This window comes from Mauremys reevesii, linkage group 9, assembly GCF_016161935.1.
Source record: "Mauremys reevesii isolate NIE-2019 linkage group 9, ASM1616193v1, whole genome shotgun sequence".
NCBI lineage: Eukaryota > Metazoa > Chordata > Testudines > Geoemydidae > Mauremys > Mauremys reevesii.
In genome coordinates, this window is record NC_052631.1 from 55,260,794 (window position 1) to 55,287,716 (window position 26,923).

At 42.7% G+C, this 26,923-nt stretch overlaps 1 protein-coding gene across 18 annotated transcripts in view; it reads right to left on the reverse strand.

The window, feature by feature from the left end:
* The window catches only part of FARP2 (FERM, ARH/RhoGEF and pleckstrin domain protein 2), a 209,780-nt gene that overhangs the window by 176,200 nt on the left and 6,657 nt on the right, over window positions 1-26,923 (reverse strand). For 13 of the 18 annotated variants that reach the window (XM_039487655.1, XM_039487658.1, XM_039487643.1 and 10 more), the window contains exon 2: window positions 24,099-24,352. In XM_039487655.1, the coding sequence (XP_039343589.1) occupies window positions 24,099-24,302 (204 nt within the window). In that variant the 5' untranslated portion in view covers window positions 24,303-24,352. The remainder of the gene's footprint in view (window positions 1-24,098; window positions 24,353-26,923) is intronic. The other 5 variants (XM_039487651.1, XM_039487644.1, XM_039487649.1 and 2 more) reach the window with 1 other exon arrangement.

A 26,923-nucleotide genomic window follows, 5' to 3' on the forward strand; every position in this document is an offset into this window, starting at 1 on the left:
CAGTACTCCAAATGAGGTCTCACTAACACCTTGTATAACAGGACTAGCACCTCCTCATCTCTACTAGAAATACCTCGCCTAATGCATCCCAAGACCGCATTAGCTTTTTTAACGGCCACATCACATTGCCAACTCCTAGTCATCCTGCGATCAACCAGGACTCCAAGGTCCTTCTCCTCTTCCGTTACTTCCAACTGGTGCGTCCTCAGCTTATAACTAAAATTCCTGTTAGTCATCCCTAAATGCATAACCTTACACTTCTCACTATTGAATTTCATCCTATTACTAATACTCCAGTTTACAAGGTCATCCAAATCTCCCTGGAGGATATCCCAATCCTTCTCCGAATTGGCAATACCTCCCAATTTCGTGTCATCTGCAAACTTTATCAGCCCACTCCGACTTTTGGTTCCAAGGTCAGTGATAAATAGATTGAATAAGATCGGACCCAAAACCGAACCTTGAGGAACTCCACTGGTAACCTCCCTCCAACCCGACAGATCACCTTTCAATACGACCCGCTGCAGTCTCCCCTTTAACCAGTTCCTGATCCACCTCTGGATTTTCATTTCGATCCCCATCTTTTCCAATTTAACCAGTAATTCTTCATGCGGTACCGTATCAAACGCCTTACTGAAATCAAGAGATATTAGATCCACCACATTTCCCTTGTCTAAAAAAATCTCTTACTTTCTCAAAGAAGGAGATCAGGTTGGTTTGGCACGATCTACCTTTCGTAAAACCATGTTGTAAATTGTCCCAATTGCCATTGACCTCAAGGTCCGTAACTACTCTCTCCTTTAATATTTTTTCCATGACTTTACATACTACAGATGTTAAACTAACAGGCCTGTAGTTACCCGGGTCACTTTTTTTCCCCTTCTTGAAAATAGGAACTATATTAGCTAATCTCCAGTCAAACGGTACAACCCCCGAGTTTAGAGATTCGTTAAAAATTATCGCTAACGGGCTTGCAATTTCACTCGCCAATTCCTTTAATATTCTAGGATGAAGATTATCCGGGCCGCCTGATTTACTACCGTTAAGCTGTTCAAGTTTGGCTTCTACCTCGGATACTGTAATTTCCAACCCCGCACCTTCATTCCCATCAGTCACTCTGCCACTATTCCTAAACCCTTCATTAGCCTCATTAAAGACCGAGGCAAAATATTTGTTTAGATATTGTGCCATGCCTAGCTTATCCTTAATCTCCACTCCGTTTACAGTTTTAAGCGGTCCCACTTCTTCTTTCTTGGTTTTCTTCCTATTTATATGGCTAAAAAACCTTTTACTATTGGTTTTAATTCCCTTCGCAAGGTCCATCTCTACCCGACTTTTGGCCTCTCACACTGCATCCCTACACCCTCTGACCTCAATAAGGTAGGTTTCTTTGCTGATCCCTCCCATCTTCCACTCCTTGTACGCTTTCTGTTTTTTCTTAATCACCCCTCTGAGATGCTTGCTCATCCAGCTTGGTCTAAAACTGCTACCTAAGGACCGTTTTCCCTTTCTCGGGATACAGGCCTCTGACAGCTCCTGCAACTTCAACCTGAAATAATCCCAGGCGTCTTCCACCTTCAGATCCCTAAATATGTTAGTCCAATCCACTTCCCTAACTAGTCGCCTTAATTTAGTAAAGTTAGCCCTTTTGAAATCGTAAACCTTAGTCTCAGATGCAATTTTGTTTATCCTTCCATTTATTTTGAACCGAATTAGCTCATGATCACTCAAGCCAAGGCTGTCCCCTACAACCATTTCCTCAACAAGGTACTCACTACTCACCAAAACCAAATCTAAAATGGCATCCCCCCTTGATTTTTTTAGTCCATTAATTTGTCAGGTTAAATTTGGAAAATTAATTTGAAATTTTGTGCTACTGCAATTTTAGATTAAAATTTATAATGAAATAAATTATAAATCCCATTGTACATATGCTGCTCCTGGGTAGAGCTTCTTCTTCGAATTTTACAAAACTGTAAAATTCAGGGGAAAAAATGTAAAATTTGAAATTTTACTAAGAATTAAAACCCAAACATCTACTTTAGCAATTTAAGATTGAAAAATGTGAAATAAAGAAAAGCAAAACGTAAAACTGATTTAAATGGGGAAAAAAATGTATTACCATGATTCCTTGGAGGTGGTGTCTAAAGCCCAAGCTTCAGCCCGAGCCCAAACATCTACACTTCGATTTTACAGGCCAGCAGTCCAAGCCTTGCAAGCCCAAGTCAGGGGACATGGGCCACCAATGACTGGTTTATTGCAGTGTAGACATACTCTAAGGCCTTCCTTGACATCCATTCTACTTGGCAGTGGCGCAGACTGTGCCGGTCTGCTCTTCCAAAGACAGTTTCTTCCAGTGGGGAAGCCACAAGAGTCATCAATAATCTGTAATACTGAGATGCAACACAAATTCCAGAATACCAGAGGTGTTCAAGATCAGTGAAAGCCTCACTTCTGGGCACTTATGTTCATTTTTTTTTGGCTGTTGCCTCAGCCAGTGTAAGTACCTATACTTTTCACTTGTATTGATAACACTAACTTGTTTTAGCATTATGCTAAGAATTAGAGCAGCAGTTCTCAAAGTGGGTCACGACCTCATTTAATGGGGTTGTCAGGGCTAGCATTAGACTTGCTGGGACCCAGGGCTGAAGCTGAAGCCCGAGTCCCACCGCTTAGGGCCAATGCCCAAGGGCTTCAGCACTGGTTGGACATTGCACTCCATGTGTTTTATGGAAATATGCTTATGCGTGTGAATATGATGTAACTCAAATATGCTTTATGCAAAAAGTCTCTTATAAGGTATAACAAAGGTTATAACCTACTCAATATATTCCTCCTATTTGTATGTATGTATCATTCTTGTATCTGGGGCCTTGGCTAAACTGGCGCTTTACAGCACTGCAACTTTCTCACTCAGGGGTGTGAAAAAACACACCTCTGAGCATAGCAAGTTACAGCACTGTAAAGTGCCAGTGTAAACAGTGCCCCAGCGCTGGGAGCGCGGCTTCCAGCGCTGTAAGCTGATCTCCACGGGGAGGTGGAGTACCTGCAGCTCTGGGAGAGCTTTCTCCCAGCGCTGGCGCTGCGACCACACTTGCACTTCAAAGCGCTCCCGCGGCAGCACTGTACAGCTGCAAGTGTAGCCATACCCTCAAACTAGAAATATGAAGTATAACTCTGAGGTCCTATTGTAATTTGCAAAGTGTGGGCCATTAATGGTGGTTTAGAATCTTGATGGTTCCCATTGACTAGGGCAATTTGTTGTAAATGGCTCTGTTTGCTTTTAAACCTTCCTGTGTACAGGTAGGCCAGGCTAGGAAGAATGGAGGCTGGGGGGTCTCGCAGGACATGCGATTATGTCACCTGATATTGGAATCTATCTTAAACCTGGTGCTTTTCCATTTAGAAGGAGGGGTGGGGACCCAGAGACACAAAAGATTCCTGCCTTGTGCCAAAACTATAAAAACGGGGTGGAACAGAACAAATGGGGTGGAACAGTCCCAGTCATGAGAACACCCCGGCTTCTCTGCTGGAACTAACAAGGACTGTATCAGGGGAAAGGTTTGGGCCCAGACTGGGAAGGAGTCTACTCTGTGAAAGAAGCTTATTGGAACATCTCTGAGGGTGAGATTTTACCTGTCATCAGTTTCTTAAAGTATTAGGCTTAGACTTGCGTGTTTTTGCTTTATTTTGCTTGATGACTTACTTTGTTCTGTTATTACTTGGAACCATTTAAATCCTACTTTTTATACTTAATAAAATCACTTATTTATTAATGAACTCAGAGTAAGTGATTAATACCTGGGGGAGCAAACAGCTGTGCATCTCTCTCTATCAGTGTTATAGAGGGTGTACAATTTACGAGTTTACACTGTATAAGCTTTATACAGAGTAAAAAGGATTTATTTGGGGTTTGGATCCCATTGGGAGCTGGGTGTTGGAGATCGGTGACCTGCTTAGCAGTTTTTGGTTAAAGTCTGCAGCTTTGGGGGTGTGGCCCAACCTGGGTCTGTGTTGCAGCAGACTAGCGTATCTGGCTCAACAAGGCAGGGTTCTGGAATCCAAAGCTGACAGGGAAAACAGGCTGAGAGGTAAATTCAGCACATCAGGTAACAGTCCTAAGGGGGTCTCTGTGATTGAACCTGTCACACAGGGGTCAGGTTACAGGCCTCCCGCCTGTGGCTGAAGCCCTTGGGTTTTGGCCTCCCCCGCACCCTGGGTGGTGGGGCTTGGGTGTTCCCACTCTTTGCGCCCCCGCCCCGGCCCAGTCTGGCGTGGTGGGGCTTGGGCTTTGCTCCACCACCACCACCTGGGGTCGTGTAGTAATTTCTGTTGTCAGAAGGGGGTCATAGTGCAAAGAAGTTACTGTTAAAATGGTACTGTTAAAAGCTTAAGAACCTTCTAGCTTCTTGGTCATTAGTGAGAGTTTGTTCCAGGTAAGCAGTGACTGAAAATCATTACCATTAGCTGGCTGTTAAGTGGCTCTATGTGAAGTGAGTTGGTGATATCAGGCCATTTCCTGAAGTACCGATGTCCTCAAATACATGACAAATAGAACCTTAAAAAAGTGTCAGCCAACAGTCCAAGGATTGAATATTAAATGGCCAACAGAACTAAGTGACTCACATTTTTGTAGGAGAGCCTTCCAAAAAAAGGGGAAAAAAACACCTTGAAGTTCAGCAATGAAAAAGTGTGAGGAAACCTGCATTGCCAGTGCTACTGTATCTATTCTATGGCTAAAATAAAGAGCTCTTTAGCTTCCACTGCTGTGGTCTGGTACCTCTGACCAGCACTACATTCAAGTTTAATTTTTCTTTAAATAGTTTTTACTTAAATAAAAAAGCAAAGAGTTTTTCCATCAGTCATCTTTTTAACAACATTTATAACTGAATTGCCACTGTGGCAAACTTAAATTAGCATGCGTTACATGGAGTATAAAATTATATGCCTGCTAAAATAAAATACGTATGCACAGCTGTATGCCAGGACACTCCCATAACCACATTCAACTCTGGCAAAATGGAGAGGGAGCATAGTCTAGTTATTAAAGCAGAATTAGAAGCCAGGATTCTATTTTCATTTTCAGACCTGTGACTTCGGGGATACATCACATTTTTCCCATAGGCCTCAGTTTCTTCAACTGAGGAATAGGACTAATACCATCTATCTCACAGGGATGGAAGATACTCTGCATTTCTAGAGTGCCTTGCATCCATAGATCTCAAAGTATGATAACATTTTTCAAATGAATAGTCACCAACCAAAACTTCGATTTGTTTCCTTACACTATTTAAAATGGACTGATTAAATACAAACATTCCCTTTAGTAACAAACAAACAAAAAATATATTACTTCATTCAAAGTTGTAGTAGCTCTAAAATTCTCATTTAATATTAAAGTTATACTCCTGAAATGCAATAAACTAGCGAATGTTTAAAATACAAAATCATTCTAATAACTGTTTTAAAATGTCTTTACAGATTTGTGTTGTATTTATACTATTTTAGCTTTAAATACTTTATATGCCTTTAAATACTTCAGTGGTATGTCTCTGCAACTTAATAATATGCTCTGTGCTTTTTAAACTCCAGTTTCCTCAAATCTAGAAGAGCTATGTAATGGCACTCAACATATATTTGTGAATTAGACCCATAAACTGTGCTGTATTTTTCAGAATGTTTTAATAAAAAATTAGAGAGGTTTTAAGAGTACGTACAGCAGCTATGGTACTGTAGATGTTTCTTACGTCAATAAAGGGGTTAATCCATCAACACAGTTAATCCCCCTTTCCAATGCTTGTTTGGTAGATCAACAGAGGAATTCTTCTATGTCTACACCAGGTCAACCTAACTATACTGGCTCAGGGAGCAAAATTTTTCACAGTCCTGAGCAACACAGCCTTTTAATTCTTAAGACTTAGACCAGTTCTACGCTTTTCTTTAGAAGAAAGCTTAACTCCTCAAATCTGCTGTCTTGTGTAATTTGTTTCAGTCTGGCTACAAATTCAGTCTCTCATTCATCTTAATGAGGTTTTAGCATCAAACCGACTTGTGACCACTTAAAGGCTTATTAGAGTTAAACCACTTCACTGCTGGAGGTATCAACTCTGTACAGCAAATATGTTTTTCCAGAGTGGCTAGGCATTTTGGACCTTTTGCTAATTTCAGATACTCATTTTTTGACACGGGGAGTTTATAAGAGATGGGTTTGTTATGCGACAGAGAAACTGGGATGAAATTGTATTGTACTTTTGGCTTCTGGTACATCTACGTAAAGGAGACCATTATTTGACCCTATATGCTGAGTTTCAAAAGGACTCTAGCACTGCAGTATTTGGGCCTCTAGAGGTACCATACAGCAAGTGTACTAATCTGTACTTGTGCAAATGCAGAAGTCATACTGAAAAGGTGCAACCAGTTAACAGTCTCTCCTCTGTGACCTAAAGAAGGTCAATACTCAACAGATCCATAGAGCTTCTTGAAGGTGGAGCAGGAACTCATTTATAGAAATAAGCTTTTGATTGTAAAGCTCACTACCTTCATTACTTGAGCAAGGAAGAGGCAACTTTGTTCCATCACAGTTGGGAGGGAAAAGCTCACAAACTAAAATCCTTGGAAAAACATGTGGGATATTCTTAATTGTAAAATGTGCCGCCAAGGCTTTGTTGTGGTAAAAGACTACACAGTGATAAACAAGTCCAATTGTTGATTTGTCTACATTGAACAAATGGACCACGTAGCAATATTAGACATATAAAGCCAGCTTCCACAAAATAAGTTCTGTCAACAAGAATTTCAGAGCACATATAGGTATACTGCCACTGTAATATTATATCAAGTTTCTCAGAGATTCTAGTCTAGTGGATCACAGTGGTCTCTTCTGGTCCTAAAATTTATTAAATAAAAATGTTCTCAAGATGTCACATGTGGGTGTATCTGTGTCTTCTTCAGGTTAAGCACCTTTTCCTCAACCTCCAATTTTGTGACTGAGTACAGTAGCACTATAATGAGCAACTCCCAAAATCACTGTACCAGTATCAGTTATTGAAAAACCATAAAAAAGCTGCTCTGAGATTCCAAAATCCACTATTGTGGTTGTATGTATTTTTGAAGAACGTAACTGTAGCTGTGCCAAAAATACCAGTACTAAAGGTAACAGTGAGGAAGACTGGTGAACTTGGATTTATTTTTAACAACGCATTTTCATTCCCCTCCCACCCCCTACCAAGAGAGCAGCCTTTTCTGAAAAAGCTACTTTGGAATCCCCAAAGGGTTTAGGGAGGCATCATGGTGTAGTGGATAGGGCACTGGGCAGTCACAGGAGAGCTGGTTCCATTCCTGGCTCTGCCACTTGCCCAAAGTCATATAGCCTGGCAGTCATCTCACCTCTCTGTGCCTGTTTCCTTTCCCATCCTATCTGTTTCGTCTACTTACCCTAAAAGCTCTTCAGGGTCTTTTGTGTGTTTGTACAATAGGGTCCTAATCTCATTTTTGAAGCCTCCAGGCATTTACATAACAGATAATTTACAGGTGCTATATGGTTCTTACTAACAGTATTTGTTCGTGCAGACAACTACTTTTACCACTGTATGTTCACAAAAATATGATGAATAATTAAAGAAAGTTTACTGAACACCACAGATCCCAGGAATCTTAGACTGAACATTGAGGGGAAAAATGAAAGTCAAGCCACCAAACACAAAATAACAGGTTTCAAAAAGTATAGAAGAATTATATAATATGTAGATTGGAAAGCTTGAATTACTCTCTTTTTAAACCCTATAATATCTTCAAATTTCAAATAGTGAATTACTAACTTTTTCTTCTGAGGTCAGACAAAAAAGTTCTGCGGCCGCTTATTTGCCATATTTAGGCTAGTCAAGCAGGATCAATGACAAACATCTGGCTATGATTCTTTCTGGAATTTTGATTATTTTTTCCTGGTCACAGAAGAAAAACATTGAGCTTACTAATACAGTATTTAGATTCTTTTAGCATATTGTTTAACAGGATTTAGAAGCAGTCTGTCCTCCCACTTCACACATATTTAAGCTGTTAATACTTTTACAGCACACAGAAAAACCCACTATGAAATGAAGTCCTAAATACATGAAGGAAGGAGGGGGTGGGGGGAAGAGCACAAAAGCAGCTTCATGTTTAGAGCTTTGTCTCTTTGCCAGAAAGACCAAAAGTTAGACTGTTTCCTCCTATAGGAGGGCCTCCTCTTAGAAAGGCTGAGGATTTGCCAGGCATTGTCCCAAACTACACTCATTATATACAATACAGAGCACCTCTCAATAGTTATGTCCAAGTAAGTTTATTTGGGTTCCCTTTACACATTTCCCATTGCAGCAAGTTTGTATTTTGATTCCTTGATAAGTGTGTATTAGTATTTACATCTTTTTCTTCACAACTTCCCTATAATAAATTATGGCAATTTTTCCTGATGTTTAAACGTCAATGCCGTTTTTATTGTTAGCATATACTGATGTTATTGATGTTTTTATCATCATATAGTGGCTAGAGGCGGAATATAATTCTTTAAAAAACCCAGGAAATCACTGACTGACGTACAATCTTTCAGATGACTTCCTGAACGGCCCTGTAAGCAGCCCTGAAGGTCCTAAGCCAGTTCCCGATTTTAAGGTCTAAGAATGTGGCGAGTCACAGTCAGTAGTTCAGACAGCAGACCACAGACCTAAAATGACAATGAACATCTAAGTATACACAATTTCATTCCACGCCTTTTAAATTAAAGGTGCATGAAAACCATATAAAAACAAACATGCCTAAAATAAGCCTTTCAAATAAGATGTTAAAGTACAAGTAGCTTTAATAAAGGGGAAAATTACATGCTTTTAAACAAGTCAAGCAAATTTAGTGAAACTAATTGTTAGAGACACCATCTGCTTTGTTCGATACTTCAAAAATGACACGTCAAGAAAAAGTGTGGGGCATCTTCTTGCCAGCTCGAAGTACTATATCTTAGCATAGTTAAGATATCTAGCTAAAATAGAATAGCTATCAACAATAAAAGATACCAATGTATTCCGCTGAGCTTGGAAATAATGCAATATCTGTTTTGATAAAGAAATGAAACCTTAACAGAACTGGAAACACAACTAAAGGCAGTTTGAGCAATTTTAATTCCCAATCTTTTTCTAAACTCCCACACATCATCTCTGTGTTTTTTTAGACTGCACCTAGTTTCAGGTGAGGCATTCAGTAGTTGAGGGTCTTCCACAGAGTTATAGATTAATACATTTAGTTTCTCTTACAACACAAGGATATTAAACAAACTTTATATAATGCAAATTAAATACATGCCAAATCATCCCTGAAAGAGACACTAAAGGAACAAAGCACGTATATACCAGTTAGGTCAGAGGATGGAGCAGAGTCCAACAAGAATTATTCCTCCTCCTTATTCCCCAGAGCCCATGATCAATCTCCACAGGTTTTGGAGCTGGAGCTACCAGACCTAAGGATAGGGGTTGGAGCCAAGACAACCCCCTAAATGCCATTATCCCCTGGCAAACCCATGGAATCGCCATAGAAAGTTTCAGCACAGATTAACATTCTCTCCTCTTTCAGCATTAACTCTCACTCTACACCTACCTCCCTTGGAGATCGTTCATAGGTGTGGGCAGGAAGCCAGTAACAGACAGCTCCTGAGTGAGCTGTTCTGCCTCAGGTGTGCCACTGCCCTAAAATCTGTGTGATTCTCCATGGATCTTAGGACAGCTATGTGATTAGAGAATCATGCTCCCTCTGTAGCTCCATTAATATCCCTGTTACTCCACATGGGATACTGGGAGCTTCAAAAAAATTCACCAGACTGCATATCAAGAAATTGTCCCCAGCTCAACATGGGAAGTGATGTTTTTGCTCTGTATTAATGCAGCTTTGGAGGTTTCGTTCGAGTCTTAAAAAGTTCATGCAACGTCCCCCCCCCCCCAAAAAAAAACAAAACAAACACACACAAGCCATGAAGTTATGATGCATGCACAAAAGAATGAGAAAAACATGAATCCAGCTCTACTTCATTATTCTGTTGTACAGTGGGCAACAGCAGTACTTTATTTCTGTTTTTTCCTGCAACGTGCAAAAGGGACACAGCCAAAACAAACAACATAGTAGATATGTTGAATATGCTCTGGCCTTACAGTACTCAAAAATGATAAAAAGATAAAGTGTCTGCAGTAAGCTCATAAAGCTTTAAGTTAATTATATAAAAACAAAGTGAGTGGCAGAAATGTCAAAAAGTGAAAAGAAAGCAGAAAAAAACCTTTGTTCCTCAATGTATAACTGCAGAGACTACAGAACAAAAACATCTACAACACCAGCCAAACCGAGAGGGCGGGATAGCTCAGTGGTTTGAGCATTGGCCTGCTAAACCCAGGGTTGTGAGCCCCCTCCTTGAAGAGGCCATTTAGAGATCTGGGGCAAAAAAAATCTGTCTGGGGATTGGCCCTGCTTCGAGCAGGGGGTTGGACTAGATGACCTCCTGAGGTCCCTTCCAACCCTGATATTCTATGATTCTATGAAACCCACAGCAAGGACCTAGAACAATCCCTGAGAATTAAGAGCAGGGAAACATGACAAGATGTAAGTTTCATTCCTTATGCTGGAAGAAGTAATGTACAGAACTATAACTGTCGGGCAACCTCAAAAAACACAAAACCCAAAACAAACTTAATGAAGTGAATAAATATGTACTCAGCGTTGATAAATGCCTTCACTTAGTTGAGAAGCATGCTATTTGCCTTTAGTGAAGATACTGGCTCATTCACTTACTAAAAGCATCATAACAAGGGAGAGGAAAAGGAAACAACAAAGCCACTTATAGCACAAAACATAATTTTCGGGCTGATGTAAAATAGAATTGGTAAATCTACTTGGATTTATTGATTATTTTAAAAGCTCTGCTACAATTAATTCTCAAGCATGGAAGAAGACTTCCTCTTGAGTTGGTCAGAAGTCTCAAATGGTATGGTTTTACTCTAACATTTTATAATATTACAGATAGTGAAAGTCATTGCTTACCATAGGAGGAGTAACAAAGCCCAGAATTGGAATACAGTATTTGAAGGCGAGAAGAGATTTCCTCTCTCTTAACTTGCAGGGTGGATTTGATTTAAAATCACTAGTCACAAAGACTTGATTTAATCATGGATTTCTCCATAAAAGTGCATTCTTGCTGGTTGTTATGACGTTAATACATATTCTTCACAACTCGGAGATAGATGTAGGTTTCATTTTTAGAAGCTACACACTATACCAGGGGTCGGCAACCTATGGCACACATGCCAAAGACGGCACACGAGCCGATTTTTAATGGCACACTGCTGCCTGCCGGGGTCCCTGCCTGGCCTGCTCTTCTCCACCCCTCCACCCCCCCGTGGGGGCAAGGGGCAGAAGCTTGGTCCTGCCGGCTCCCCTGCCTCTTCCCACAGTGTGCTGGGTTCCTGTTCCTGCCCCTCCTCCTCCTCTCTGTCCCTCCCTCCCTGCTGATCAGCTGATGGCCCATGTGAGGAAAGGGGTGGGGGAGAGCGAAGTCAGCATGCTCGCAGCTCCCCGCGGAGGCTGCTTCGGGGGCAGGGCCTTGGGGAAGCGGGGGCGGGGGCGGGGGCAGGGGCAGGGCCTTGGGGAAGCGGGGGCAGGGCCCCTCAGCCCCCTGCCATGAGCACCCCACGACCCCAGCCCTCTGCCCTTACCCCCCCCACCTCACACATACACCCAGCCCTCTGCCCTGAGCCCGGCAGCCCCACACACACCCCAGGTCCCTGCCCTGAGCCCTGTGCCCCCCCTCACACATCAAGCCCTCTGCTTGACTTCTTCACCCCGCCCCCATGACCCCAGCCCTGCGTCTGGCACCCCCACACATACCCAGGCCCCCCACAACCCATGCCCTGACACCTGCACCCCCACACATACCCAGCCCCCACACACGCCCCACATCCCCTCCTCCACCCTGAGCACCAAACAGGAGCTCCAGCACACCCACCCCCCCAACACATATACACACTCCCATCTGCATCCCTCTCACCAAATGGGAGCTGCCCAGGTAAATGCTCCACACCCAAACCTCCTGCCCCAGTCATGAGCCCCCTCCCTCATTCTAGCTCCTGGCCAGACCCTACATCCCAACCCCCAGCCTGCTCCTTCACCCCCAGCCCTGTGCTCAGTGCAGAGAGAGGAAGAGAATGAACCAAAACCAGGGATAAGGTAGGTACCCACTGTACGTGGGTAGGGCCGGGACCCCAGACTGGCAGTGGGATGATCAGGTCCAGCAGCTGGGATCCCAGCTGGCAGTAGCCGGCGGATGGAACCCCTGAGCAGCAGTGGGCTGAGCAGCTTGGCCCACTACCAGTCTGGGGTCCTGGCCACCGACCCCGCACAGCCCACTACCAGTGTGGGGTTCTGGCTGCCGGACCCTTGCCAGCCAAAGTCCTGGCTGCAGGCCCCGCTCAGCCCGCTGCCGGCCTAGATGAACAGAACCCCAGACCAGCAGCGGGCCGGCAGTGTAAGATCAACATTTTAATTTAAATTTTAAATGAAGCTTCTTAAACATTTTGAAAACCTTTTTTATTTTACAACAAAAATTTAGTTATATAATATATAGATTTATAGAGAGAGCTTCTAAAAACATGAAAATGTATTACCAGCACGACACCTTAAATTAGAGTGAATAAATGAAGACTCGGCACAGCACTTCTGAAAGGTTGCCGACCCCTGCATTATACATGTTTAAGTGATTTGTTTTTAAAAACTTTTCATATTAGTTTTACAGCTATATCAGAAAATGAATGATTGTCTGGTTATTTCATTTACCAAAGGTAATTGAAGCAGATATTTATAAGTCATTGGGAGGTGAACTATCTCCAATTCAACAGGTTAAGCATTAATATTTGAGGGATTTTCTTGCCATGCTGTATTAGGAGGAGAACATCACCAGACAGACATTTAAAATTGTTTTATTTAACTAAAACAACATTATATATTCTGGATTTTATTTCTTCAAAAGCAAACATAATATTTTAACAAAATAAGTAAATGAATTTTTGAATTTAGTTAAACGTTCAAGTTTTTTAAAATCAGGTTTGTATTTGTTAATTGTTTTTAACAAAAATAGTTAAATGAATATTTTTTTAAAAAACAAAACTTAAAATCAACGCTGTCAGCCAGGTCAACATGAGAAACTTAAAATACTGGCTTCTGCAGTTAACTCAGTCATCTTCACCTTCATTTTCCTGTTTGTTCATAATCTGTAAAAGAAAAACAAGCTTTTCTGCTTTTTCAGGTCCCAAATGACTTCAACTTCAAACGAAGTAGTCCAAAGGAAGAAAATATTCTTTCTACACCAACAGAAGAAGCTACTACTGTTAAAAGTGAGATTATCATTTCAACAGTCTCTGAATCCAAGTGCTTAAGTGACTTCTACCAGTTTATTTTAAAGGAAGTCACACCAATGATCATCAGCAAACAAATATTTCTTGAATGGTTCACCCTTGATTATAGTTGGCATTATGGAGGGATGTTTGCTGGATGTCCATGCCATAGCCAACTCCTCTTCTCCAGCAGTTAAGGTTTGACCCTGGTATCGAGTATTGAGAATATTTGCAAGAAAATGAGCTGGAGATAGTGCTTGTCCCATTCATCTTTTTAAGGTTTGTAATTTAACTCGGTCATTGCATATTTCTCTTTTTAAGATATCTCACTCAGTTCCTTCCAAATTTCAACAGCTTCAGCAATAAAACAGCTATTTCTCTGCATTTAGTTCAAGGCTACAGAAATAGGCTTCAGGGTACTCAGCATGTGTTCAACATTTCTCTTAAGCCCAACGTTGAGAACTTTGATTGTGACAGTGCCATCTATTTTTTCACGACTTTGTTCACAAACTATCAGTAATTGGCCTAATCTGATGACATAGTGCTCAAAAAACAGTCCACTACTGAGTTCCATCACGTCTTGTGGCAGAGTTAGCTTGGTTCCTCCCACTTTTTTCAGAGCAGCTGCTGCAAAGTGGTTGTTACAGAAGTATTTTGCAATTTCAACAACATTAGCCTTTATTTATGGAACACTGAAGTCTTTGGCTAGGAGGTGCATCAAATGAGCACTGCAACCATATGTTATTAGTTTGGGATTCTCTTCAGTCTTCTAAATAATTTCTTCTCATCTTGGATATATTTGCAGCATCGTCTGTGACCAAGCTGCATATTAGACATTTGAATTTTTTTTCAGTTTGTTATAGCTTTTACTGCTACTTCTTGTAAGTATTCTGCTGTGTGTGCGCATTTCCTGATGTATCAATTGTTTCTGTAAGGATGACATTCCCTTCTTCTGTTGTCACACAAGCACATACAACAGGATCATTGTGGGCACTGCTCTACCCATCAAGACTCAGGTTAACCATTTCACCCTCTAGGCCTTTTGCACACTGCTCAATTTCTCTTTTACATAAAAAAAGACCCGATTTTTTTTTAAATCATTGATTTTTATCCATCCTGTTAACTTGAGTCTGTAAGATCTAGACCAAGAGATGCAAATTTGCGACTATTAAAAAAAGTTACTAGTGGAGAAAACTGAAGTCAGATTCTACACAGAAAGAAATTATGCACGATCTCTTGTACTGCCTTGTCTCTTTACGCCAGCCATTATATTTTGTGCTGTGTATATTCAACTACCTTAAAATCAGATGAGGTAAAATGAAAGTTATTTGACATGCTCCTACCTATCTGATCTCAAGTGGCTTCCCCACTATCCTCCTCGCTCATACAGAAGAGCTCAAATTACGCTGCAGATTCAAATATCTTGGTTTCCAAGGCGTTTAAAGTCTCTATAGCAACTCTAGAAATCTAAAGGCAGGCTAGCGAAAAGAGCCTAACTTCAGCTGAACTGGGAATTTAAATTCAGGTACAATCAAAAAATGAGTGAACTAAACAAAGTAATAAGCTCAGGACTGAAATCAAGCACAATCCAGAGATAAGAGCACTCAAGCCTATATATCTACCAAGTTGCAGATACAAGCAGATACATTTGTTTCAAAAATCTGACCGAGAAAAAAATAAATTTGGTGATAAAATATAAATACAGAAGATAAATGACAGACATTTCTGGGTTTTCATTTGCCAAGCCTTTATTTTAAAAGCAAGGCCTTGTCCTAAATGAATAATATCCACCAGTTTGGTACTAAGTGTTTTGTCGTCTTGCCCTTCATTCCAGAACATCACTTTTCTGGCTTGTATTACTAGCACCCTTTTCCAATCTTGCACAACTGTGCCTGAATGCAACACACACCCGCAACAGCTAGAGGGTATGGTTTCTGAAACCCAAACTAATCCTCAATTTGGTGACAATTTGCCAATACGAATGATGCTACCAGCTGAAGAAGCAAGAGGATCCAGTGGAATTTCATTTCCTCAACTAAAATATATAAGTATTACATATAAAATTGCAGGGAATATTTCTTCAGGAATGATGGACTTTTACTTGATATGCAACAAGGCCTTCCAAATCCACAGAAAAATCTGAAAACTACTGAACACAATACAATTTTGCCTGTTTATACACCTGAACATTGACCGGATTTTATTTATAATCTGTAAGGAATTAAATGTGTTAAAAAAAATTTTTAAGTAAATTAGATCATCTCCTTTGAGAGGCACTGAAATAAACTCAGATAAGATACTTTGTGAGACCCACTTAAGTTTACCATTATTGTCCCTTTTGCACGCTCAAAACCAAAAAGTACAGAAATAAGGAATAAAGTCATACATACCCTCAAGTTCTTTAGCAAGTCAGTTCTACTAAGTCATCAAGTCAAACACAGACAACCTTAACTCTGCCTTGTGCAGAATGCCAGAAGAGCTAGGCTCCGCTCTATAATAAAAGATATGCTTAAGAACTCAGAATGAGTCATTCCTAGAAATTGTGGCCTTCTTTCTGTCTTAAGCTCCAAAAGGCTCACAAAGCTCCTGTGTATGTAATTCCAGTGACTGACTGAAAATCAGCAACCCGTGTTCTCAGCTGTATTGGTCTCACAAATCTTCTATTCCCCCTTCTAACCTTAAAGGGCTGTAAGAAGTGAAGTCCAGACAGAAGTACAAATAACTAGTTCACATAAGACCTCTCCTTTTTGCATATACAAGTTTGCATGTCAATCAGTAATTGATATCAAACATGCACTGAGAAAGAGTACATCAGAGCAGACTAATACACACACACACACCCTCCACTGTTAGGGAGTTTAAAGACAAGCTCATAGGCATGTCCACTCATTATGAGTTTTCATCCTTTACGTGCAGTGTTCCTATTCAGTCCTCCATAACAGAGCTCTTGGCCCTAGATAATTCAAGTAGCATGAAAAGGTTTTGAATCAACAAACCATGAGTCATGCAAAAGCCTTTTTATCTGAAGCAATTAGCTACAAATTCAACGTTCCAGTCCCAGACTCAGTAATTTTTAGAGCCCAATGAAATTATTTTTATTTTAATTTTTTGGGGAATTTTGTTGTATCCATCCCTCTCCAGGGGTCAGGTGCTTCCCCCAGAGGATGGGAGGCCCTGCAGAGCAAGCCCACCCCGCACTCAACCTGCAGCAGCAGCTCCTGTCCTGCAGGGCTGGCCCCAGCCCCCTGCACAGCATTGCAACTTGGCCTGCACGGTTGCAGTGCCAGCCACTCACTCACATCTGGCTCAGACCATCATGACAGGGCCAAACCTGAACAGCACTGCAAGCTTGCACACCAAATCACAATGCCCAGAGCCAGGCCCAGCCCCATGGTACAGGAGTAACAGGCAACATTTTAATAGCAGTATTTCACTTTATTTTGTGTTATTTTGCATTTGTGAAAAACACAAACTGGTAGTAATTTCCACCTGTTTAGTTCTATGAAAACTCCTCACATGCACACAGAGGGAGTAGGCAAGAGTCACATGCTATTAGCATCTGATCCTGGAGCAGCTGCTCAAAGGCCTGATCTTCCCCTGCTCTCAGGACTGCTTTACAAAAGCAGCCACTCGGCTTGTTATTCCCTGACCCCTGTCTTCTCTAGCTGGCTGGTGCCAATGTCATTCCTTATAGCCCTTATAAGGTGTCATAGCCCTACACCACCCCGAGAAGCTAGAGAATTTCAACTTCTTCACAATCAGCAGTATGTGGCTGTTACTCCTCTCTAGACATCGGACAAATTAACTTTTAAAGGGAAGAAGGAAAGGGGAGCTTTGTATTCAACTAATACAGCAGTCCAATAGGATGTCTGCTATGCTGTGACACTATTCATACAGTCTACTCTACTTTTAATTATTTTTATTACCATACTGCCTAGGAGCCCCACTCGCAGACCAGGATTCCATTGTGCTAGGTGCTGTACAAACACTGAACAAAAAGACAGTGCCCACCCCAAGGAGCTTACAATGTAAGTGTAAGACAAGAGATAACAGATGGATAGTGAGAAAATATTAATAAGCATGCTAGGCAGTGGTCTCAACACACTAGGAGCCTAAAAATTGTCCAGTTTTTGGTAGGCATCACAGCAGAGAAAAGTTTTGAGGAGGATAATGAGTTAGGCCCCGTCTACACTGGCAAGTTTCTGCACAGTAAAGCAACTTTCTGCATTGTAACTCCTGAGATGTACACATTACCAAGCCACTTAGTATGCAGAAACTGTGCAGCTGTAGCGCTAAAAACACACCAAACAAGAGGCGTAGAGCTTTCTGCGCCGGGGCTACAGCGCTGCATGCCAGTGTAGACACAATGGCAATTACAGCACTGCAACTGGACACCGGGAGGTGTCCTACAATCCCTGTTCTCACCTCTCTGGTCATCGGTTTTCACTTTACTGCCCTCAGGTGACCAATCATCCCCACCCCATACATTCCTTTGCAGATTTGAAAGTCCCTTTCCTGTTTGCTCAGTGATGCGTGCAGTGGTCTCAGCGCATCTTTCCAGGTGGCATGCCTGCTCCACACCCCAGGCAATTCCCCACTTGGAGCAATGCAGAGCTGTTGGACCTCATCAGCATTTGGGGAAGAGGAAGCTGTGCTGCAGCCATAGGAATTATGATATCTATGGACAGATTTCACGATGCATGATAGAAAAGGGCCATGATTGGGACACACTGCATTGTTGGGTAAAAGTGAAGGAGCTGCGGAACACCTACCACAAGAGGCAGGAGGCAAACCATTGCTCCAGTGCTGCGCCCATGAGCTGCCAGTTCCACAAAGAGCTGGACGCGATACTCGGTGGCAACCCCACCTCCACTGTGAAGGCCCCTGTGGATACTTCATGGGCTCACATGCCAGTCAAGAGTGGAGGAAGCCAGGAGGAGGAAATCTTGGACAAACAGGAGGCCCCTGGTAAGTGGATCTGATTTTGGGAATTGCTGAAGCGATTTGTTGGGGGCAGGAGGGTTGCAGAAATCAGGCTCGTCTTCTACTGCATTCTTATTCTGAGCAGCAGAACAGGCTGTTAACACACAGGCGAGCCGCATAGGGGCCAGGATGGAAGCCACAGGCTTGGAGAAGACCCTCCCTTGATTCCCTGCTCACCCCCAGCAGTGAGATAGCTTCCATAATGACCACATCTTGTGGAAAGTGTGGGGACAGGAATGATTATCAAGCCCTCCCTACTGTGCTGGCTCTCCCCAAGAGCCGGTGCCCAGTGTACAGCAGGGTCCAGGAAGAGTGATTCATCCTGCCCTTGCGGCTACTCACCATTTTGGGGGTCTTGTGGCTCACGAGTGCTTGTCTGGGGTCAGCCAGTTAGTGACAGGTGTGAGAGTACTGGCTGAGTTTTAAAGCACTGAATCAGTATTGTCTGTGTTGCAAACAATACTGCTTCTGTAAAATGTTGCATTTAAACTTCACAGAGATGACCTTGGGAGGCCAGCCTCCCTTATCGGCAGCAGAACGGCTGTGCAGAATTAGAAAGCAGCTATGAAGAACTAAGGTGGACTTTCTCCATGAGGTTATGATGCACTCCACCGCTGAGAAACAGGAATTGAAGGAGGAGTGGTGGGACAGCGAGAAGAGGGACGAAAAGGAGAACGTGTCACACCAGAAAAAAGCCATGGAGCAGCTCTTAAACGTTATGGAGCGCCAAGTGGACACGCTCCAGGCAATACTAGTTCTTCAAACCAAGCAGCTCTGCGCCTGCCCCCGCACCCTCCCCCCCCGCAGCCACTATCATAAAACTCTTTTCCACGAGCCCCCTCACTCACACACACACACACACCCCCAACACACTTATCAACCTCCTGGCTCCACTCTCTACCTACAGCATTCCACTCCTCCCTCCTCACAGTCCAGCAGTGTGAACTCCCATTACCCACTGAATTCAACACTCATCCTTCTACAGTTTGGTCCTGCTGAAGTACAGCACCTGCTGCATTGTACTCCACAGGAGAAGGCTGGGTATGATCCCTAGACATACACAAATCTGTATCCATTCCGGGACCCCTCCTCCTCTTGATACCTTCCCTTCCACCATCCCTGCTGATGAATTTTTTCGTTTTACTCTCTCCTCCAGTTGGTGTCTTTTATTAAAGAATTGTGTTTGTTTGAAAGCAATCTTTATTCTATTAAGTGAGAAAGCAAAAAGAGCAATGCAACATACAATTATGTTAAGGTCCCTTCTTGCATCATGTACACCAATCACCTCCGAGCATTACAAGCACTGCAATCCTGAGCATAGCAACAAATATGAGGTGGATAGAAAACTGGCTAGATGGTCGGGCTCAACGGGTACTGATCAATGGTTCCATGTCTAGCTGGCAGCCGGTATCAAGTGGAGTGCCCCAAGGGTCGGTGCTGGGGCCGGTTTTGTTCAATATCTTCATTAACGATCTGGAGGATGGTGTGGACTGCACCCTTAGCAAATTTGCAGATTACACTAAACTGGGAGGAGTGGTTGATACGCTGGAGGGTAGGGATAGGATACAGAGGGACCTAGACAAATTAGAGGATTGGGCCAAAAGAAATCTGATGAGGTTCAACAAGGACAAGTGCAGAGTCCTGCACTTAGGACGGAAGAATCCCATGCACTGCTACAGACTAGGGACTGAATGGCTGGGCAGCAGTTCTGCAGAAAAGGACCTGGGGTTACGGTGGACGAAAAGCTGAATATGAGTCAACAGTGTGCCCTTGTTGCCAAGAAGGCTAATGGCATTTTGGGTTGTATAAGTAGGGGCATTTCCAGCAGATCAAGGGACATGATCATTCCCCTATATTCAGCACTGGTGAGGCCTCATTTGGAGTACTGTGTCCAGTTTGGGCCCCACACTACAAGAAGGATGTGGATAAATTGGAGAGAGTCCAGCGGAGGGCAACAAAAATGATTAGGGGGCTGGAGCACATGACTTATGAGGAGAGGCTGAGGGAACTGGGATTGTTTAGTCTGCAGAAGAGAAGAATGAGGGGGGATTTGATAGCTGCTTTCAACTACCTGAAAGGGGGTTGTAAAGAGGATGGATCTAGACTGTTCTCAGTGGTAGAAGATGACAGAACAAGGAGTAATGGTCTCAAGTTGCAGAGGGGGAGGTTTAGGTTGGACATTAGGAAAAACTTTTTCACTAGTAGGGTGGTGAAGAACTGGAATGGGTTACCTAGGGAGGTGGTGGAATCTCCTTCCTTAGAAGGTTTTTAAGGTCAGGCTTGACAAAGCCCTGGCTGGGATGATTTAGTTGGGTTTGGTCCTGCTTTGAGCAGGGGGTTGGACTAGATGACCTCCTGAGGTCCCTTCCAACCCTGAGATTCTATGATTCTATGATTACTGGCTTTCAGCTTCAAATTGCTGCCTCAAAGCATCCTTGATCCTTATGGCACCATGCTGTGCCCCGCTAATAGCCCTGGTCTCTGGCTGTTCAAACAACCTCCAGGCACTAATCCTCTGCAGTCCTGCCCTGAGTAAAGCTTTCACTCTTCCTTTCACAAATATTATGAAGAGAACAGCACACAGCTATAAGCATAGGAATATTGTCATTGGCCATGTCCAGTTTCCCATACAGGCATCTCCAGCAGACTTTTAAACGGCCAAAAGCACACTCAACAGTTATTCTGCACTTGCTCAGCCTGTTGTCGAACTGCTCCTTGCTGCTGTCAAGTTGCCCCGTGTATGGCTTCATAAGCCACAGCATTAAGGGGTAGGCGGGGTCTCCAAGGATCACGATGGGCATTTCAACTTCCCCTATAGTGATGTTCTGGTCCAGGAAGAAAGTCCCTGCTTGCAGCTTCCTGAACAGGCCAGTGTTCTGAAAGATGCGTGCGTCGTGCATCTTTCCGGATCAGCCTGCGTTAATGTCCATGAAACGTCCACAGTGATCCACAAGCGCCTGCAGAACCATTGAGAAACACCCCTTGAGATTAATATACTCAGTGGCTAGGTGGTCTGATGCCAGAATTGGAATGCACGTGCCATCTATCACCCTGCCGCAGTTAGGGAAGCCCATTTGTGTAAAGCCATCCACAATGTCATGCAAGTTGTCCAGAGTCATGGTCTTTCGCAGCAGGATGCGATTAATGGCCCTGCACACTTCCATCAACACGAGTCCAACAGTCGACTTTTCCACTCTGAACTGGTAAGCAACCGATTGGTAGCAGTCTGGAGTAGCCAACTTCCACAGTGCAATCGCCACGCACTTCTCCAATGACAAGGGAGCTCTCATTCTCGTGTCCTTGTGCTGCAGGGCTGGGGCGCGCTCACCACACAGTCCCATTAATGTGGCTTTCCTCATGTGAAAGTTCTGCAGTCACTGCTCGTCATCTCAGATGTGCATCACAATGTGACCCCATGACTCAGTGCTTGTTTCCCAAGCCCAAAAGCAGAGTTCCACTGTGGTCAGCACCTCTGTGAAAGCCACAAGCAATCTCATATCATAGCTACTACGTGTGGCGAGATCAACGTCGCACTCCTCTTGACTTTTTAGTTTAAGGAGTAACTCCACTGCCACTTGTGACGTATTGGGCAGAGCAAGCAGCATACTGGTCAGCAGTTTGGAATCCATTCCTGCAGCCTGAAAGAGGCAGGGCACGCAGTACACAAACCATTGAAAGATGGCACCAAATGCGGACAGAAGCACAGGGTTTGCTGGGATGCTAGACACAGCTCAGATGTGAGGACCTCCAGAATAGGACATCAACCCCTTTCTTCTCTGGGGTGAGAAAATAAGTCTAAGTAGGCACTGGAGAGGGTGACCTACAACTCTGGAGCAGTGCTCCTTCCTACCCATCAGAAGTTCTTGAAGCCTGAATGGAGGCAGATAACGGAGGCCTCTTGGTCAACACAGCCCAGGAGCTTAGGATGGAATGTCACCTACCCAGGATGCTCATAGAAAGGGACTGACCACAAGACTGAGGTCTAGCTGTGTCCTCCCTTTCTATGTCCAAGAAGGCTTGCATAGCCACTCCAGAAGAAACATTTTAGGCCAGCTTCTCTAGCTTTTTCAGTCTGCTGAGAGAAGGATCGACATATGGTACATTGCTCAGGAATATGTTCCTCTCCTAAACAACATAGGCACCAAGAGCACCCGTCATTAAGTGGCACTGAAACCTCACGCAAGTGGAAAGATTCTAGCCTTAAACCTAGAACCTGACTTAAGTTTTAAAAAATTGCTGCATGCTGCCAATAAGCAACAAGACAAAATTACCCAGCTACCTCACACCTAACCCTTACCTACCACCTAGCTCAGGGTGCAGCCCCGGGGTCGGCACCACCATGTTGCACGACAGACACTTGACAAAAATCACTACACTTAGTGATCGGGGGGGGGGGGCGTTTATGTCATTCAGTCATTCAATTTTTTGAAAAATTACCACGGACATGTTGCTGACCCCTGATGCAGCAAAACAGACAGACACTGCAAGGGTTCTGTCTTGCTGTCACAGGCAGTAAGAAGAAAATGAGGGACGATTTGGTCCACTCTGCTCTCTATGCCCGGGGGGGAGGGCAAGAACATCCGGGGCTGCACTAATGCCCTTACAAACACTGTTGGCCAAAAGAAGCAGATCTTGCAAACGAGGCACACATACACCAAGAGTAAAAATATCTGGACAATCACGCAAAGAAAAACTACCAATTTCTACATTTCTAAGTGAGATCACTCTTCCTGCCTTTTTTTTTTTTTTTTTAGTAAAACCGGTAGAAGTCTACACAGCAATTTAAAGCTTTGTACATTTGCTCTAAAAGAGTCAGGATTTTACTAATGCAGAATAACCTGAAAGTTGAGTGTATCTTAACTGAAATAGAAAGGTGTTTTCTAACCCTATTATCTGTGAAATATTTTCATTTTACTTTTTGAGTGGGTGGGGGGAGGGGTGGAAGAGGGGAGGAGAAAAGTAAAAGTAAAGAGAAGAAACAGATTATATTCAGTTGTTTCTACAGCAACCCCACAATTTTTAATTTTTAAAGGTTGCTTCAACTACTCAGCAACCATAATACTGACCCAGCATCAAAGACCTAGATGCCAAGGCTAACCTTTCAGGGAGCACTGTCAGATCATTGTGGAAAGGACACTCAAAATTGCTAAGGTGTGTGATTTGATGTCACAAATTCATTTGAAGAAGGTGCAAATGTTGGACTTAAGAAAACAGATTTCAGGCTTTCCCCACCTTCAAATCAAGAGAGCACTATGTCTTTAATTTTGCAAGATCTCCAAGAGAGACATGAAAGTATAAAACAAAGTGGTCACATCTGGATACCTGAAGCTAAAGCAATGCAAAAAACATTAACATTCTTAATTACTGTATATTCTTGTGTATTAACCAACTCTCATAAGTGTGCCATCTTTGTGATATTTGTTCAGTGAAACAGAAGTTATTTTAAATACATAATTCTGATACTAACATCTATGCTCCTTATAAGATCCACACTTGCAAGTCTTAGATGAGCAAATGAGGTCTATTTACAAGCGAGCTGTTTGGGGACCTGCTCTACGATCTGGAGGACCAGAGGCTTCTCCCTTCCCTTGCTTTGAGTCTTATATGAACATTCATTCCAGAAGTTCCCTTGAAATTTTGCCAGTTTATACACCAGTATATACAGTAAATTCTACATTACCTGAAACTAAGCTCATCTGAAATCAGACTGAACCTCTTTCTTACCTCAACATTAAGTACTTCCACAGTGTTGTCCAACAGTTTTATTTTGATCGGTAGATCCCTCTCGTGCATTTTGGCAGGTGTCATTGCCATTGCTGTAGAAAGGTTTTGCTCTGGCTCCAGCGTACTCACTCCAGTATTCTTCTGAACTCCCAAACGAGAACCAGGAGTCTGCAATATTCTGTACGTTCCTTCTATCTCCCCCATTATTCAGCAACAATATCCAAATACCTAAAGGGGAACGTAGAGAATAATGCCTAAGAAAAAATAGATATTTTTCATTAAACAACATTTCAAAATGAAGATTCTACAAACAGAAAGCATAATTCTACATTAAAAAATTATACATGGAGTCCTCATGTACTTATTTGTTCAACTACCAAAAAATAATTAATAATATTTTTTAAATGTTGAAATTTGATCAAAATGAGTTTGAAAAAGGCAACTACGGGGGTGGGGGAAACAAGCAGTAACAAACCAAACAGTCAATCAGAAAAATGGACAGGAAACAGGAGAGCATGGGCAGAGTACATGGGCGCAAGTAGTGAGAAGAAACTTGAACAGGGAATGACTAGCACTGAGTCTAAATTATTCCAGCCAGTGCTAGCGGCTAGGAAGCCTCATGATGTAGGGTTCTACAACAGATAACAGTTCCAGATTATTAGGGAGTCAGCATGCCAACCAGATTAAATCAAGTATGCAAAAATATCAGTTACTGTTGAAAATGTTGCCGTTCAATTAGCACACCCAATACGAAGTGCTCATCACTAATATTTTGCTTGAAACTATGGCAAGAAAAAGAAAAAACTACACTTCAAGTGATGACATGAATCAAAGAAGAAAAAAAACTTCAAGTTTGTTGTTTGCACTCTGGCCCAGATCATCAGGACCAGCCACTTTGTGCCCACTGCAGTTTGGAGAAAGGAACATGGACAAGGTGACTTAGCATCACTTTTGGAGATCCTGTGGATTGACAGTCCTGTCACAAAGAAGTAACTTGGACAGTAGTTTTGTGTCTGCTCTAAATTGCACCATCTACAATGGGCCCAAGGGACAGTTTTAGCAACTAGGAATTGTTTAAGCACAAAGGACTAGCCATGCTCCCTTTTCCTCAGCCACATCCCCTGCACTAGAGGTTTCAATGGGTGTGGGGGTAGTAGATAGCCAGATACACCAGCTCTACATCATGGCAGGACTCCTCAGCAGGCCACTTGTGCCAACTTTAAGTTTGCTTTACACCACCAGAGCAGCACAAAGAAAAACTTAGTGGGGCCAGGGATCCAGCCTGTGCCTTTAAATGGCAGCATCATAAATTGGTACTGCAGGATTCCCCATAACATGTCATCTTACAAGCCACTGTGAAGAATGCTACACTGTCTCTTGCAGCGCTGATTTCCTCAATTTCACATAGAACCTGCACAACCCTCAACTACCACAGAAACCGTACTTTTAGCTCTCTCCATTCAGCTACCACAAAAGAGAACATAAATTGAATGTTGGGCTTAATTTTTAATGTATTTGTTCTATAATAAACATACTTTTTCTTTAAAAAAAATCATATCCATTTATTTCTAATGAACTCTTCACTATAGACAGTTTGAAAAAAAAATCTACTTGTCTACATACTCCGGCCAAGTGGGAAGCTTGCACCATAGAGTCAAGGGACATACATTCATACCCCCCAAAAAAGTTTTCATTTAAAAAACAAGTGGTCAGACCTTATGCAAAGACAGCCTTCAATGCAAATTGGTCAACTGTTGTCTTACTGAGCCTGTAGGCAGGCAGCTCCTGTACCTCTCCTGCTCAAAGGTGTGACAAACAACAAGATTTAGGAGGGACAGTGGCAAAAAAAAAAAAAAAACCACACCACAGCTGAAATTATTTGCCTACTACTGTTACCTAAAATTACTATCACTAAGGATTAGAGAAAAATATGTTTCCCCACAGTTTACTGTGTCTGTCTGTGTCATAAACAGATAGTTAAGGGTTAATGTCTCTTTTACCTGTAAAGGGTTAAGAAGCTCAGTAAACCTGGCTGACACCTGACCAGAGGACCAATAAGGGGACAAGATACTTTCAAATCTTGGTGGAGGGAAGTCTTTTGTTTGTGCTCTTTGTTTGGGGGTTGTTCGCTCTTGGGACTAAGAGGGACCAGACATCAATCCAGGCTCTCCAAATCTTTCTGAATCAGTCTCTCATGTTTCAAACTTGTAAATATAGCCAGGCAAGGCGTGTTAATCTTATTTTTGTTTTCTCAACTTGTAAATGTTCCTTTTGGTGAGAGGATTTTACCTCTGTTTGCTGTAACTTTGAACCTAAGACTAGAGGGGGTTCCTCTGGGCTATATGAATCTGATTACCCTGTAAAGTATTTTCCATCCTGATTTTACAGAGATAATTTTTACCTTTCTTTCTTTAATTAAAGGCTTTCTTTTTAAGAACCTGATGGATCTTAACACAAGGAAAAAAATCAAAGGGGACTGGATCTGGACTCACCAGAAATTGGTGGGGGAAGGGAGGGGGGGATGGTTAAATTCTCCTTGTGTTAAGATCCAAGGGGTTGGATCGGTGTTCACCAGGAACTTGGTGAAAAAGCCTCTCAAGGCTGCCCAGGGAGGGGAAGGTTTTGGAGGGGGGAGAGAGGGGGGGACAGAAAGTGATCCAGACACTGAAATTTCTGGATGGTGGCAGTGTTACCAGATCTAAGCTAGTAATTAAGCTTAGAAGTGTCCATGCAGGTCCCCACATCTGTACCCTAAAAGTTCAGAGTGGGGGAGGAACCTTGACAGTGTGTGTGTATGTGTGTATATTATACATGCACACACACCC